The sequence below is a fragment of the Lathamus discolor genome, chromosome 4, assembly GCF_037157495.1.
Source record: "Lathamus discolor isolate bLatDis1 chromosome 4, bLatDis1.hap1, whole genome shotgun sequence".
In the NCBI taxonomy this organism is placed as follows: Eukaryota; Metazoa; Chordata; class Aves; order Psittaciformes; family Psittacidae; genus Lathamus; species Lathamus discolor.
In genome coordinates, this window is record NC_088887.1 from 84,202,092 (window position 1) to 84,219,174 (window position 17,083).

The 17,083-nt window shown below is 40.3% G+C and overlaps 1 protein-coding gene across 3 annotated transcripts in view; it reads left to right on the forward strand.

The window, feature by feature from the left end:
• The window catches only part of TBC1D4 (TBC1 domain family member 4), a 104,093-nt gene that overhangs the window by 72,582 nt on the left and 14,428 nt on the right, over nt 1-17,083 (forward strand). For 2 of the 3 annotated variants that reach the window (XM_065678107.1, XM_065678110.1), the window contains exons 9-13: nt 3,399-3,473; nt 4,446-4,672; nt 6,443-6,592; nt 14,317-14,477; nt 15,420-15,629. In XM_065678107.1, coding sequence (XP_065534179.1) covers nt 3,399-3,473; nt 4,446-4,672; nt 6,443-6,592; nt 14,317-14,477; nt 15,420-15,629 — 823 coding nt within the window. The remainder of the gene's footprint in view (nt 1-3,398; nt 3,474-4,445; nt 4,673-6,442; nt 6,593-14,316; nt 14,478-15,419; nt 15,630-17,083) is intronic. The other variant, XM_065678109.1, reaches the window with a different exon arrangement.

The following is a 17,083-nucleotide window of genomic DNA, read 5'->3' on the forward strand; positions in this document are numbered from 1 at the left end:
AGCTAAAAGTTGGGCTTGATGATCTTAAAGGTCTTTTCCAACCTAGCTGATTCTGTGATTCTGTGACCACTTCCTGCTGTGCGAGCCCATTAAAGATAGAAAATAAAAAAATAATCAGGATGGTTGCTTGATCCCCTAAAGACATGTTTTTTTGAAAGTGTGAATGAATGTGTCTGCATAAACTGGAAATCTTTCTGTTCAGAGAAGCAGCGCCTTAACTCTAATAGCTAAAATTGCTCATACTGGTCACAAAATCTTTAGGAACTAGTAACAAATTTGTCCTTTTGCAGAAAAAAAAAGGCGGGGGACAATAAAAAGCAATACACTTAAAAAGTGAGTGGTTCTTCATTTCAGTGTTGCTAGCTAGGCATGATACTGAATTGCAAATAATTACTGGAGCTCTCTTCTGTTAAATAGCTTTTTTAAGAAGTCTGAATTGCAGGTTCTGCTTAATGTTCCCTGCTCAGTAGGGAGTGTCCTGGAAGCAGAGAAGAGGCACATAGAGGGATAACTGAAGAAGGCTGGGTGCCTGGGATCCAGCATGTTGTTACAGAGAAAGTATGATGAGCTATGAATACTGGACGGAAAAGTCAAACTATAGTTTTGAGCAGTGAAATCAAGTTCCTTCTGCTAGTGATTTTAAAGTACCATGCTAAATCAAGGTCTAAGTTGCACTTGTCCTGCAGCTTATATGGGCATGTCATAAAGTAATCTACAAACATAGGATGCCACTGATGTTCCCTATAAAGGAGGCAAAATATTATTTGCTGGGGAGAATCCTTAGAACTTACAGTTAGGTGTGAGTTTGATCTAGGACTGAAGCTAGCATTAAAATTCTTCTGATCAAATCTGTCCTCTGTTGTGTAAGCAGTTTTACACACTAGGGGCTCAGTTTGAATATGAAAAGAGAGAGGGCATGGAAAAGAGGGCAATGACGGTCAGATGATCTGGATAATTTCAGCAGTCTGGAATATCATCAGATGGTGACAGCTATAGTCATGCCTGTGCTGAGTCTGATTGCTTTTCCACGTCTAAAGGACATGTGACTGGAAAGTGCCCTAGCTCTGACAGTGGGTCACTAACCCTGCGGTGGTTTTGGAACAGGCATACATCATTGGGAATAACCCAGTAAAGCAGCCCTGCGATATACAGACATAATAGCATTCTGATTGTGTCAAGAAAAGTAATTTAGATGAAATGCACTGAAGAGTCTTTGAAGAGAAACTGCTTATATATTGGTTGGTTTTGATACAGTATGTTTCTTCTTGCCAGGGTCACTGTGACATGCTGCATGTTACAGTGTAAGGGTCTATATAGTCCATGATTGAGTTTATGAGAAGTGGACATCCCAGTCTCGTTCAGGACAATTTTAAGTCTGCTATTCATGAAGTGGACTTGCTGTTGTCTTATCTTTAACGTGAAACTGCTATAGATCAGGAAGAGCAGTGCATTATAGTGAATCACAGTACACATAGGGGTTCATTCTTGAGAGTCCGTTTAAAGGTTACACAGTGCAAGACTGAGAAAAAAAATTACAGTGCAGTTTGACCATTAATTACTTGGTTAAAGCAAATATGTACAAGTATCTGTGTGTGTATACTGTGTGTCATGTTCATACATGTGTTATACAGTGACTGTTTTGACAGTTCTCATTCTTTATCAAGCAATTAAAAGCCTAACAGACTCTGGCTAATTCCTAAAGGTATTTAGGTACCAAATATCTCTTGGTGTGGTGAGTTTTCCTCTCCTTCAGCAGCTGCAAGTCACATGGTATTGATGTAATAGGATGCTAATTATGTATAACAACTCTTTATTTTAAAGTACCTTTAGTAACAAAGAGATCAAGAAAGAACTTCAGGTTTTGGTTTTTAAAGTGTGCATTCAGCATCATTTTCTAGATAGAAAGATTGAAGTACCAAAAAAAAAAAAGTCGGTATATGTGGGAGAGAGATGCAGCCTCAATCTTAGCAAAATTAGAAATAAGTATGTAGTAACCAGATATCTGGGAACACATTAAGTGGATGGCTTCTTAGCTAGATAAATAGCATCAAGTGACATTTTAAGCTACTTGGGATTCTGTGATTCTGTGATTCTGTGAATACAACTCACCATAAGGAAACATGCTGGGTTCTGTGTTCTGTGTTCTGGCTTCACTCAGTCCCAGAGGAATGTCACTTTTTCACTTGTTTGTTTTGCTGGACTCATTTTATTTTTGTCAGGTTAGAACTGAAAACAGGCTGTGGCTTCCTAGTGAGGTACCTCAGAAAAATAAATATAACCTCTGTTTGACCTCATGAACAGATTTCTTCCAGCCCATGCTGCACTAACCTCTTTGTTGATTTGTTGGGTGTTTTTTTCTGAACCAAAAAGCCCTTCTTACAGGACCAAAAGTGTGTATTTAAAGCTAATGAGAAACTTCCAGGTTATCCTTTGCTGTTGTTTTATTGTGAGGATCACTGAAGAGATGCTTTAGGCAGATTATTCATTGCTAATGAGCTTAAATGAGACAGTGTACTTAAAGAGCACTCTTAAGTCTTGAAAATAAACCTTACCAGGAAAAAGTCAGCTAAATACTGCTGATGTTGACAAAACTTCCCCTGGACTCGCAAGCATACCAAGAGGAGCTCTATCTATAGTTTTCTTAAAATCTAGACTATTTTTTCCCATGTAAAGTACTGAAAGCAACTTCAGCTGTCAGAAGTGTCTAACAGCACACATCACCAGTGTTTCGTGGGAATTAGGAGTGGAAGGTGGTCAAAAGTACTGCATCTCTATCTCCTCTTCCTGTGAAACCAGATGACTGTTAACAAGTTTGGCAAAGATCTGCTAACACTAGTTGCTGGCTAATTTGCCTCAGGGCTATCTGTATTATAATTAAAAAGTCTTCTTTGTATCTGGTGCTGTTTGGCTGGATTTGCTGCTAGAGAGTGTTTTTTCCTCTCTCAAGTGTTTTAGTGCTTTCCCTGCTTCCATCCAGGTGGACTTAATTTGTCTGAAATGTTTAGATAGAGACTAAACTCTGTTGAGATTGTAGTATGTCAAATGCCTCCGTTAGCTGCAGTGCAAGCGCAGTACTGAAGTCTGGAGCTTTGAACTCAACTGTTTAAGCCAACTCAGCTATTTCGCTTCAAATGAATCAGGAAATACTCAGTTGCTTCAGACAATAGAGCTGCAGGTTTAAAACTCCTGGGAGCAAGCAGGGAGAAGATACAGTTTTGCCCCCTGAAGATGTCACTGCTTGTACAATACAGTTCTAGCCCCATGATCTGTGGTCTTACGTCAGATGTGTCACGTGCATGAGCTGTCCTGTATTCACCTGCACAGCTGTTGCCATCTTTGTTTAACCTTCAGAAAAAGAGGAAAAGACCAGATGAAGTTACTCACCTTTTCTCTTGCAGGGAGCCAACCGGATGCGAGGCCGCCTGGGAAGCGTGGACAGCTTTGAGCGCTGCAACAGTCTTGCTTCTGACAAAGTATGTAAGGAGCTTAGTTAAAATTGGCACGTTTTCAGGCACGGGTGTTAATGAAGCGTAAATTTGGCACTCTGCTTCCAGCTGAAGGAAGTAGCACAAAGCACATCAATTTACAAAACTCAAGAGTTTCCACAGGGAGGTGTGTAAGAATGCTGGCATATCTGTTGACTTGAAGATTCAGCTTTAATCTATTGTTTGTTTGCCAGTCCTTTTTTTCTACACTTCCCTTGCTTTTACGAAAAGCAAAGAATTTCTGGTCAGCTTTTGGCTTGTTTCACTAAGGGAATTAAAAAGGTTATATCTTAACAAAAGGAAATGCTCTGAAGGTTAAGAATCCTTTCTGTAAGTTGCTTTAGGGAAGTAAGAATTTTTGATCTAAAACCAGCTGTTGGGGATGCATTTTAGGGGCAAGCAGGCGGAACTGTTCACTTTCTTTTTATTTCCTGTTTTTAATGTTGTATGTCACGTGAGGATTGATTGCTGGTTTTCCCAGGAGGTGAAGATTCTGTTACGGTTTTCCTGCTGCAGTTACTCATAAGCTGGCTGTGTAATAACAGTCTCTCTTCCAGGATATCGCTATGACGGTACAGGAAGTATGCTCATGATATGTCGAGGAAACTAGCTAAAAGCAGTTTCCCTACTCTTTCAAATTCCTGTGTTTTCCTGATAGAGCCAGAAGTCTGGTAGCTGGAATGCCGATTCATGTGAGAGGATGCCCAGAGTAATTAGTACGTTGTTTGCGTTGCATATACATATTTATTCCTCCCTCCTCTTTTTTTTTTTTTAAGAAGGGCACTGCTGGTTTGGAGTAAATTACCAAAGGATGTCTGGTTTTGGTGATAATTAGCATACAATAGGCCACGACCAAGAAGGGGGAGAGTGCCCCTATGCGGCGTGCAGCCGGTGGGGTTAGGCAGGAGCTGTCGCAGGGTGCAGAGCGGCAGGCCTCACTCCGCCAGCACTTCCTTGCAGGACATTTCACCAGGCGATTCCCCACCAGCTACTCCTCCATCGTCCCCCGTATCCTCAACCTGGCAGCCGTTTCCCGAGGAAGACTCTGACTCCCCCCAGTTCAGGAGACGTGCACACACCTTCAGCCATCCCCCGTCCAGCGCCAGGCGCAGGATAACCTTCCAGAACGGAAGGTCGCAGAGCGTCCGGTCCCCACTGCTGCGGCAGACCTGCGTCGAGACAACAAGGTGAGTCAGGCATGTCGTGCCATGAGACTGCTGCCTCCTGCCACTCACCCCTGTCCCTTTTTACGGAAGCTGCTTCTGCACTGCTGTGGGTTCTAGTTAGTTATTTTTAGCCTGTCTTGTCTACCTCTGGGTAGTTCGGGGCTTTGCAGTAACTTGCTAATCCCTGAATTAGCAATTCAGGAGAGGCATCGATCCAGTAAATTGATTGTCCTGCTAGATGCTGGAGCCCATCTCTTTATTTATTTATTTGCCACCTGTGAGCTGTACCTTTTTGGCAGTCAGGCACTTTGGAGAAGAGGTCCTCACTGCTTTTAGCTGCAGAGATGGTGGCCCGACAATCTTATGCCAGGAGGAAAAAAGCACTGACAGCTTCAAGTGTCTGTCTGTGTGTTAGCCAAAGCTCCCAGAGTATGTCCAGAATTAAAACTGGTGAGGAGTTTCATGGAAGGACTGAAGGATTAAACAGTTCCACTGAACTGTGAGGCATGCCATTTCCCTGTTTGCCTTTCTGCAGAGCTTCCCTCTGTAACTTTTTTCCCCTTCCTTTTTGGAGATGCTCCAGCTATTAAGATGTGGAAGACTGTTCTTCAGGAGTTCCTTCACTCAGTCAGAAGAGGTCCCCACAGTTCATTGTGGATCTCTTTGGTTGCACTTTCTTTCTCAGCCTCTATCCTGGCTATCTGCAGTAGGTGACTGTCCATTTCAAAACAGATTGAGGCCCAGAGGAGCTGATCTTTTTCTTTTGGAGGAGTACTTTCTCCAAACTACTCATGTTTCAGTGCTTGACTGCAACTTCACTTTTTAGTCGTTCTAAAAATGACTTTAAATAATAACTTCTCAGCTATCTGATGTCTAGATTAAAACAAAAGTGTGAATGTCACACCAGCCAGTAAAGAAAAGCAAAAAAGTTTAGAAAAGGTTAAAAAAGAAGCCAGCCTTGAAATAGCTTTGTTACATTGTGTTTCTAAAGAGATAAATAATGTGTTTTTTACTGAGATAAACTTTGGTTATTTTTTTTCCACTGACCATGTTGTATGCAAACAGGAAACCCTGACAGTTCAGACTGAAGGACTTGCTGACTTCACTTCTTTGTAATAACTTTTAAGAAGTTGCTCATTAAAGTGGCATCATCAGCAGATTCTCAGTCAAAACAGTTTGTAACGACTTGGTTCTAGGCTGGGACTTTTTCTTCTTCACTAGTGAGGATTAATAAGAATGTTAAGTAAAAGAAACTGAATTTTTATGTCCTCCCCCAACACTTATTACTATTATTAAGTAACGTTTAACTGTGTCATAGAAATATCTTGATTTAAACACTTCACAGAAATTTATCTAAAAATACTGCATTTAAATAATCTAGACTTTCTAATGTGTTCTAGCAATGCATGTTATTAAAAAAGGCAAGAGAAAACTGTAGGGAAGAAACAAAGTGGTTTATGTTATTGGAAGCAGATTTCCAAGGATATTTTCTGAATGTTTCAGATTCTTTATTCTGAATATGCCTTGAGAATAAATAAGGCTAAAGAAATAAGGTGGTCTGTCTTTTCTGCAATTTCACTGAAATGTTTCTTTAAAGAAATCATCTGTACTAGCAAAATCAGTATCAGCAGGAAAACTGCCCAGTAGTGCACTTGATGTACTTTATCTTCTGGGAAACAAAGTTATTGGAAGCCAAGACGGGATACTTGGCCAGTTATCTTTCATCTGGATGTTTTGTTGTATCCAAATCCGCGCTGACCCATCTGCTATGTTCTCTTGTTGCCCGCACAGTCCTGTTGTTGGGGTTCGGCGCGCTCTCAATGAGAGTGAATCTGCGTCACCTGGTCTCCCCTCGTCTGTCTCTGCCCCTTCTTTCCTGAAAAGCTTTTACCAGGGCTCAGGAAGGTTGCTCCAGCACTCAGAAAGTGACTTCTTTAAGAGGTGAGGGCATTGTCTCCTGCCTAGCGCTTCAGTGACACCAGCTTAACAGGATTCCGTGTGCAGTGCAGCTCCTGGGATATCTCCCACTCTGCCTCGTGCTCCTGCATTTCTAACAGACTTCCTAAGTATTGATGCAAATGGACAAACAGGCTTTTGGCAAAAAAAAAGCCTGTTAAAAATAGAGGCCTGTCTGCTAACATCTAGTAGCTGTGACCTCTTTCTGTTCCAGTGTTGCACATCTGCTGCATTTGTTTGTCACTTGAAATGCAATGGGTTTTAGGAGTGTCACGCCAATTTAATGCTTTCTCTGCTGAATGCAAACCAGCATGTGTTGCTGAGATCACTGGCATGTGAAAATAAGAAAATAGCAATGTGAAGAGTGTACAGTACTAATGTGGGATGCCTGTGCATGAGGAAGCGGAAACACCATGTTAGCCGGGTGATACTAGCTGTGAGATGTTTAGAGAATCATGAAATAACTTCAAATTGGAGTGGGGAAGAAGCAAAGATACAGGAAGGCCTTTCTGACATCAGTGTGAAAGGCTCAAGTATCTAAATGAAGTCACACTTCTTACAGTAAGAGTAGGCTGTCTTTCAGGACGGTAGTTGAGGAAACTGCATATGGATTATTTTTCTGTAGTAGGCCTGTAGTGAATAAGGTGGAAAGTTTTGAACTTCACGATTTTTTTTTTTTGTATTTCTATTTCTCTTTTGTCAATGAGAGCTCCCTTTGCCTTTGTCAGTCTGTCCTTGTTCACTCAACTGTACTTGTGTTTCTGTTACTCTTCATCTCTGAATGTAGCTCTGCTCTAATCATTCCCAACAGAAAACTGTGGAGTTGCAGAAGGTGCTTTTGTCACTGTTTCTCCCTGGAAATTGACAGTAGAGATTTCATTTTTACCAAAACCAAAAGTTGATGAGATCTGGATTCTGGGTATAATTAGGACTCTAGGGAGATCTTCAAATTAGGAATCATTCCTGGAAGATCATTGTGTTTCTACTTAGGTTTTATACTGTACAGGTTTCTGATAGCAGGTAATCTTCAATTTGTGCAAAAACTTTTGTGAAAATTGTAGCTTGCTACCTATAGATCTTGCTGGGAGCAACTGGGCCTGAACTGTCATGGTAAGGAAATTGCAGTGTTAAGGGTGAAGTGTTGGTGTCTAGTTGGGTTCTTCTTGAATAGAGAACCCTCTATTACAGTAGACTCAATGTGAGGTGTTAGAATTCCCATGTGAACTTATGTTGGAATTGAGTGTGGTGTGGCAGTCCTTTACAATCTGGAGACTACAAGCTGTTTGACTGTTAGGAACCCTAATTAAAACTTCAGTGCATTTTCCTCTCTAATCATGGCTACTATGCATTCATAAAGTGTATCCTAGCCTCCTTGCACTGCAGAAAAAATCTTTATAGTCTGACTTTCCATATCATGCAGCTTTGAGATTACATGTGATACAGCATGCAACTTTTCTTGGTGGTCTGGTGAACTTCAGGATCAGAGCCAGTTTCAGTTGGGATTAATTTTAGAAAGATGTTTGATTTGTAGCAGTCAGATAGGCCTGTGCAAAGAGCATCAAGCCAGGGTCAGCTGGGGAGCTGGGTGTTAAAAAGTAACTCTGCTTGTTTCATATGTGTCATTTATGTATTGGCTATTGTAGAGAAGATGATTCTGATCCATGTTTATATCACACTTGGCATATGGTCACAAACTCAGAAACTGAGACTAAAGTATTGGAGATACAGGGTACAGTGGCTCTCAGCTGATTGTAGACATCTTCATCTCATCGTGGGGGGGAAGTTGGTGTGTCTGCAGTAGACTTGTTCTTATCCTAGATTGTCTTTAATGTAGTGACATTTACAAAACTGATCCTGCCTGTTTATCTACCTGAACACTAATACAGCCAGATGTGCCTGTCATTGGGAACATCTTCATTTAGAAAGCATGAATCATACCCTAAAAGTGTTGTGACCTTCATTAAGAAGGAAACCTCAGTTGACTTCCTAGGGTTTAAATGGCTGTGTTTGAGGTATATAGAGCCAGGAGAGAAAAAAAAAAAAGTTCTCCAGATAAGTCACTGTGGTAAAAAAAAAATCATTTTTTTCTTAATGTTTGTAGGAAAGCTGAGGGTTTTGGGTTAAATTCTAATGTTCACTACTATGATGCTTTATGTGGAAGAGAGAAAACAGCAAATGTTTTCTGCTTTAAGGAAGGAACTGTATAGTGAAGTTGGGCATAAACACAATATTAATAGGTGCCTTCAGCATGTTTTTACTGCATTGTCAATTCATTTATCTAGAGAGAAGTCTAGGGTAGAAGTGGTCTGCATAATCTTGGCTTTTGACAAATGTGTTGTACTGCGTTTAATATTGAACACAAGCGCTAGTAAGGATTATTAAAAATATCCTGCCAACACGGGGGTAAGCAAATGGGAATTTGAGAGCATAATCTGTTTTTAAACATTCATTTCTGTAACTTCTGGAAATTCTGGCATTGATTCAACAGCTACTTCTGAAAGCCAGGCTTGTGGAAGAATCAGTTTGGGCTTTTTAATATAAAAATAAAAGCAACACTTAAAAAAATTTCATAGCTTTAAGCATAAGTTCTATTAGCCCACAGTGTTCATTACATTGTTATGCAAGGATAGTTTAAGCTGCTTTATCACCACTTGAATTTAAACAGATTGCTTTTGTAAAACAGCTTCATTTCTCATGAAGAAAGTAAAATACTTGGGAATGTTCTTCATATAAAATAGCAGAAAATAATTATTCAGAATAAAAGCATGATAGGAGTGAGAACTAAGAGAGGTGTAAACTAAAAGCTGAAATACTAGCTTTCTGCACTTGGACTGGGGGATTTTGTACCATCACAGCCTCCAAATTGCAAAGTTGATTCAGTTGCTGCTTAAAGCAGTCAAGAGAAGAAATTTGAATGAAAGAAAACTGGGCAAAAATGCAAACATTGGCATGAGCAGTAACAATATTCTGGGGTCAGTTGGCTTGCATGTACTGAAGTGCAGAATAGTTAAGTATTGTATAAAGACTTCACAAGAAAAAGTGTAGCTTTATGGGGTTTTGAGTATCAGTCTTTGGAAGCATTTTAAAGAACGGTTTTGGGAAGAGATATAGGTAGTCGAAACTAAGCAATAAGCATGTTTGTAATCTGAACAAGTTTTTGGAGTTTCTTCTTCCCTTTTTTCCTGTTTTTTATTCCTTCCTCTTTTTTCTACCCCTAAGCTGGCAGTCTCATCTTCATACTATGCATTATCTGATAGTATAGTGAATTGGGTGATGCTTTGTTGAGACCAAGTTGCAATTACCTGGGATAAAATGCTTAGATGATCAGTACTCTGTACTCATGAGTACTTGGGTAATTGCTTGAAACAGCTTAAAGGATGAAAGTACAGCCTGAAATATTTGAGGCACTATATTGAATTTATAGCTTTTCACTTTTTATTGCATACAAGCTGATGGGTAAATTTTGGTTTCTGTGTTGGGTCAGGAGCATAGGCTAAGTAGCCTTATGGGGAACTGTTATTCTTCAAAGTGAACTGTGGTGCATTTGTCTTAAATATAGAGTATTGCATTGTCAGTGTTTTCCAGAGGATGATAAGTGATTATAATAGGAACAGTAAGTAAAATGAATTGGAAACACTCAGTTTTGTGGTATTTCTCTATTGCACTATCTGGCGTTGCCCTTTCATATGTTTACCAGTCTGAAGTATTCTGATGTAGAAGTTATACCATAATCTAAATGTCATTTTCTTAAAATAAATAAATAAAAATCAATTCTTGCAATCATGTCCTAGTTTGCAGTTCAGTTCTTAAGTGTCTCTTCTGTGGTTCATTAAGATTTTATGTACTGCCATCTCTTAATTTGCAGTGCATTGACTCCAGTGCAGTTCATTTTGCTCAGTTGCTGGTAGGTTGCAGCAGGACAGAAACTTATAAAAAGTGGTTGTTTTTGTCTTCTTGGAGGCTGTGTCACTGTATAATCCAAGAAATACTCATCCTCTGCCTTGACCTAGTGTCTCGGCTCCATAATCCACAGTTTATAGAGTAGTTAGAGGTTTCTCGAATTTGAGTTAGCAACTTTTTCTTAAAGTGAAAAATGTTATTTAAAAACTGGAATTAATTACTGGACTGATTCTGCTAGTTGTTCTTGCAGTGTGTTTCCCATGTAGACGGTTAGGCCTGTGTGTTGTCAGAACAGGGTCTTTTCTTAACAATTGTTAAGAATTCTTCCTGTGAGTGTTGAGGTTTAGTATCAGTGCCCTGACCGGAAATCTGTGAAAGTCTCTGTTTCCCCAGGTTGGGAGTTAGTGAAAACTCTGCTCTGCTTTTCAGTAGCAATGACTGAACTCCATTTAAGAAGTTGCTGTTGTTGTTTTGGAGTTGCTTTTGCTCACAGTCTCTCCTCTCGCGTTAATAAATATCTTCATATTGCAGGAAGTGATAGCTAATGATCAAATATACTTTTTTTCTTTATCCACACCCTGTTCAGAGGAACTGAATGAGGTGTTGCTGGCCTGTCTTAGCAGAGCACCTACCTGCCTGGCTACTTAAATCCACAGCTACCTTAGAACCTGAAGTAATCTTGCAAGTATGAAAAAAGTGAAGCCAGCCAGTTAAGTTGGTGTATGAAAGATGGTAAAGTCTAAGGAGTAAGTATTGTGCAATTCCTCTTTCAAGGTGGGGAATATGTAATTGAATTAACTCATCTGTTTTTTTTTGCACCAACCTTCTGAACTATTTCACCACAGGGTAGTAGACACTGCTATTCTACTCCAACTTCTTCCTGCTTTTACTCTGTAGGATATTGTTTCACATCTTCAGATCTAATATTAAGCTAGGACTTGGTCTGTCTGTCTTGAAATTATGAAAATTCTTAGCTCCCTTTCCTAAATCTTGATGTGTTCACAGGTACTGTTGCCTTCCATTGAATACGGGAAGATGTGTGCATGAGACTTTCAAAAGCTTTTCTATAATCACTCATCAGACAGCTCTTTGCAAGAGCAGTTAATTAATGTTAGCTGCTTAAAATAGCGGGGGAATTTTAAAAGGGAGGGTTTAATAACAGAAATACCAGTCCTCAGAACTGTATGATCTACACACTTCACAAGGTAGCACATGTGACTGACTCATCCCACTCTAAACTCTGTGACTCAAATGATGTAAACAGCTTTGTTTCATACCCCAAAATAGCTACCCTTTTATTCTGACTTTCCTGTAAATTTTACTACTGTAAACTGAACACTATTCATAGAATCATAGAATAGTTAGGGTTGGAAAGGACCTTAAGATCATCTAGTTCCAACCCCCCTGCCATGGGCAGGGACACCTCACACTAAACCATGTCACCCAAGGCTCTGTCCAACCTGGCCTTGAACACCACCAGGGATGGAGCATTCCTAGGACTGTCTCCATATTTAAGAGCACAGTAGCTGAATGTAGGTTTTTGTACTTATCAGTAGAAAGAAAGCATTCCCTTGCTATGTAGCTTCCATTTAGTAAGCCTTGGGATGACTCAGGTTTTTTGTGTTCTAACATGTGATATGTAAGACTTGAAACAGCGAGAAGCAGTTCCTTTACAGTTATTTATAGAAATGTGAGCTATAATGATTAATATATCCAAACTCAATACCTTATTTCCAAGAGCTGTTGGACTGAAATACCTTTGGAAAACAGCACCTCTAGGTTCAGTATTGGTTTTGTAGTCTTTGTTTAGCTAGCACAAGCAGTGGTTACCCCATTACCAAAGCCTGTGTAAAAGTTTACCAAAGAAGATCGTCACAGAGTTTTCTATTGCTGTTTTGGTTAGTGCAATACGGGGCTCTACTAATAGACCACCTGCTAACGGTATGATGAATAGGGAACTGAGGCACAGTAGAAAATAAATCAGGAGCAGAGGAGAATTTAGACTATCTCTTATCCAGGGTTTCTAGTACACAGCACTGCTTTTATATAGGGGAGCAGAGGTGGTACCTAATGCTGGCTAGGTGAACTTAAAGACATGATTATTCCTGTGCCAGGATATGGAAGCGTGGTTTGATACCTGTGTATGATACTGAGTGCAGTTTGCTCACGGAGGCTTACAGATGTCAGGGAGCTGTTGTAGATCATTAGCATAGGGACAGCTTTGATCACCAAAAAGGTGAAGTTTAGCTTGGTGGATTGTCATTCAACACAGAGTATGTGATATGAAAAATGCCGATCAAGATGGAGTTTCTGGTAGACTGGTGTAGCTGATACTTCATAGTCTGCGTCTCCTTTAGTCCAAGCCTGATGTGGGAAGATGGGCTGCAGCTGGCAAACTGTGATCATCTGCAACTGACTGACCACTAAAAACATAGCGAGCCCTTACCATGTTGGGCTTCCCTTTCCTCTAACTTTTTCTAGGGACTTTGCACTGTAGCATGGAAATTCTTCACAGCCTGAAGGTTTGACGGTAGCTACTGCTGTGTTGATGTAGTAGTTTTCCCTGAGAAGAAGTTGCAGACACAGCTCCCCATATTTGATGCTATCTTCCTAAGAAGCCTGTAGTTGTATGTGACACTGTTGACATTGCATGGAAGGATTTGTGGCAAATAATCAATGTACCCACTGCTATGAGAGATCTGTGCATCTACTTTACTAACACAAATGCAAAATGCTGTAATATTTCTGAAAGTGGCTCAAATACTTACGAAAAATTAAATATCCTGTCCCTGTCCTGTGGCAATAGTCAGTAGAGAGGCGTGCTTGGTGTCCTCTTAAAATGACCTCCCGGCAAAGCTTCCCTTATTCTTCCATCAGAATAAGCTGCTATTAAAATTCTTGTGTAAATATATTTGTACATGACAACTGGGGAGGAGATCCAGCTGCTTTCAGGTCATTGTAAGGGGAACTGTATAATCCAAGAAATACTCATCCTCTGCCTTGACCCAGTGTCTCTGCTCCGTAGTCTGCAGTTTATAGAGTAGTTAAGAGATTTCTTGAATTTGAGTTAGCAACTTTTTCTTAAAGTGGAAAATGTCATTTAAAAACTGGAATTAATTATTGGACTATTTCTGCTAGTTGATCTTACAGTGTGTTTCCCATATAGATGTTTAGGCCTGTGTGTTGTCAGAACAGGGTCTTTTCTTAAGAATTCTTCCTGTTTGCAGAGGCTCTATTCCCTCAGCTGGAGATGTTGATGAAACATGGGGGACGTTGGGCTTTAACTCTGCACGTGAATTGTCCACTTCTTGAAGCGTATGGAAGAGACTGCATGAGAAGGCCAGAATATTGCCTCCAGTGAAATATTCACCTGTGAGCTCATCATGCCATTTAAAGTGGCACCAAATGGAGTGCTGTGCTCTGCTAAAGCAGAATCTTGTGCTTTTTTTAGGGGTATTACATCAGATCGCCCATGTAAGACTAATGTATGGCAAAACAGAACCTTTTCTCTTAGTTTTCCATAAAGTTTAGCTTTTATTCTGAGCTTCCAGCCAAACACTGTATGAATGCTATGTGTTCTCCCTGGTGATACGTAATGCAAACTTCACAGCACTGTGTTACAGGGAAACAATTGGACACTTCTGCATTCAAGGTGAAGATCACACATAGCACACTTTGCCTTCTAGAGCTTCCCAGCAAATGCTCCTGCAGGGTTGGTTGACCATTAGACAGGCTTCATATAAGGGTTTTTTTTTCCCTTCCAAAAATGACTGACTTTGATCATCTGATCTGCTTTTTCTTTCCTTCAGTGATGGGGAGGGAAAGAAAAGAACATCAACTGTCTGCAGCAGTGAATCTCTAAATGCTGCGGGGGCTGCGCTTACACCTCGCCGCATCTCCTGGCGGCGGAGAATATTCCTGCAGGTAGCTTCACCTATGAATAAATCTCCTTCCAAGATGCAGCATCCAGGTCTGTGTGTGCTTTTAAAGAAAATAAACAAGCAGTTGTTACTGAATAGTTATTACTGTAGTTAACTGCAATGTGAAAATATGAAAGGGAGAAGGGAAACAGCTTAATACAATATTCTTGCTAGAACCTTGCTAGAGATCCATTGCGCTTAGTGGGCTGTAGGTCTCTGCTGGTTTGAACAGAGGATTCTGTCGTCAAAATCAGATAAATTGCCATCTGCCACAGCTGCGCTGGTAGCAAGGAAATGAAGAACTGCCTCTTGCTGACAAAGATACCCTCTTTAACAGTTAGCACATTTTTACCCCAGCCTGCTTACATAATAGCGATGTTTGCATTGGTAAATGCAAACAAATGGTAAATTTTCTGCCCTGTCTTTGTGCTGCAAACAGCACCTGTGGAGTGTGTTAATAAATCTCACAGCTTTAGGTCATTTAAGGTAGAAACCCCTGAAATACCTGAAATCCTGCTGTGTTGATAAAGACCTGTTGACAGGATTCCCAACCATAGGTAAATTACAGACTCTATATTTAGTGATCATAAGGTGCCGTAGCACTGCCTACAGTGCACCTTAGCACTGTAGGTGGAAAAATTTGCTTTTAGTATAGAAGCTGTAGTAAATCATAGGAGTAAACAAGCTCAGCTGTAAAGGAGACTTTATGGATAAATACCTCCATGTAACTCCAGAAGGAGCTCATAGGGGAAAGGGTTGAAATACTGTGTGACCCTTTATTTAGCTTTATTTTACTTAAATGCAGCTTTGATGTAAATAAAACACTTGGTTAAAAATAATTCTCTACTGTTGAACTGCATTTTCTCTGTCTTTGGAATCAGCACCTCACTGTTGAATGTGGAAGACAGCTATTTTTGTTCTGTTGTGACACAGATTTTTGTGATATGTCAAACAATCTGAGTTTCCTGTAGTAACTTTCTGATTCTTTGCAGATGGTCATGATGGAAGTGAACTGTTACCATTATCGCCACTTGCTCCACCCCTGGAAGAGGACCCTCTTGTTGTAGTATTGCAAAATGAGGATGGCCCAGATAAAACTGGAGAGAAGAAAAACTCAGAAGAACTGCAAAGTCTGTGGAGAAAAGCCATCCATCAACAAATCCTGTTACTTCGAATGGAAAAAGAAAACCAGAAGCTGGAAGGTTAGCTATTTAGAAAATACCCCTAAAAACTATTATAAATTCTGCTGCCTGGAGATGAAAACCATACTGGTGTTGGGCCCCTCAGAGATGTGGTTCTTAAACTTTTTGGTTAACAGTGCTAGAAAAAAATGTCTTTGCCCAGTCCTGTCTCACAGTCTACCAGGCTCGCTGTCTGCCTGCCAACTCTTGCTGAGTCACCTTAATCAAAGAGGAAAGTGATAACCTTTCATGTTTTAATGCATGTTAGGCAAAGGTTGCTACAGTCTGTGTTCTAGCTAAGTCCAGGAATTCTGATGTGGAGTCAGGGGAACAGATGCCATGTGAACACTTAGGTATGGTAAACCTTACCCTCTGTGTCTTGTTTCAGTCCTTTGCAGTGCATGGCTTTTCTGTCCAGGCTTTCTGTCCTTCATTAGCCACATCATAGTGGTAATTTATAAATATTTGTATCCAAATATGGCTTCTGAGCAACTGGCTCTTGAAGTATGTCAGAAAGATCTATTTTTGGAAGCTGAGCACTGTACACTGATAATTGATTGCTGTTCTGAGGGGTCTGAAGTTGGCCATGCTGACTTGTAAGCTGCTTGATCTTTTGGCTGATATTTCATTATTATGACTGGTCACGACTCAAATGAAAAATAGAATGCAGTGTCTATCTTAGATCATAGAAGTTCTTCAGTATAACAGACTAATTGCTTTCAGTGCAAGTTGAAAATTTCAGATGTCCTCTCTGCAATTGCTGCCCTCATCTTCTCCTGTCTGGTCTATAACCTCATTATGTGGTAGTCTGATTCTTCAAACAAAATATAATGATCTTGTTAAGGTCAGTTAACTCTTTATCATTCTTTAGTGATGCTTACTGAGAAGGCAGGGAGAGGAAAGAAAAGCAACAGGACAGAAGTGTTTCCATGTCCCTAACAAGTCTTCATCCTTGAATGTGTTCCCTACACATGTAGTGTATTTCTGTCTGCACTGTCCCTACAGTTTGTCTCCCTGTTGACACATGCTTCTGTGGAAACACCTAGATTCATAGGGAATGCTTTCAGAGAAGTCTTTTCTAACTTCAGTCAAAAAAATTTCGTTTATTATTTTAGCAAATGGTGACTCTACTGTTGTGGGGTGGGGAGCCTGGACATCTGCTGTAGTGACTAGTTTCATATTACTCTCTCTGGTAGTATGAGCTGCTGAGGGACAAATGAGAGGTACTGAAAACTGTTAAATCAGCCTAGTTCCTTAAAACTCAGTAAGTTATTTCCATTCTGTGACAGAGAGGTAGAAAATAAGTTCTTCCTGCCTGATCATTCGTGGTGAAAACAGGGGTGTCAGCAGTGGAGACTCCAAAGTTGCACTAACACGTAAGCCCACATCATAGTTTGTGCTTCAGAGAGCATGTCTCCATTCTTGTATGCAGGTCTGTAAGTACTCGTAGTAAAACTGCTGCACTGGCTAGCTAG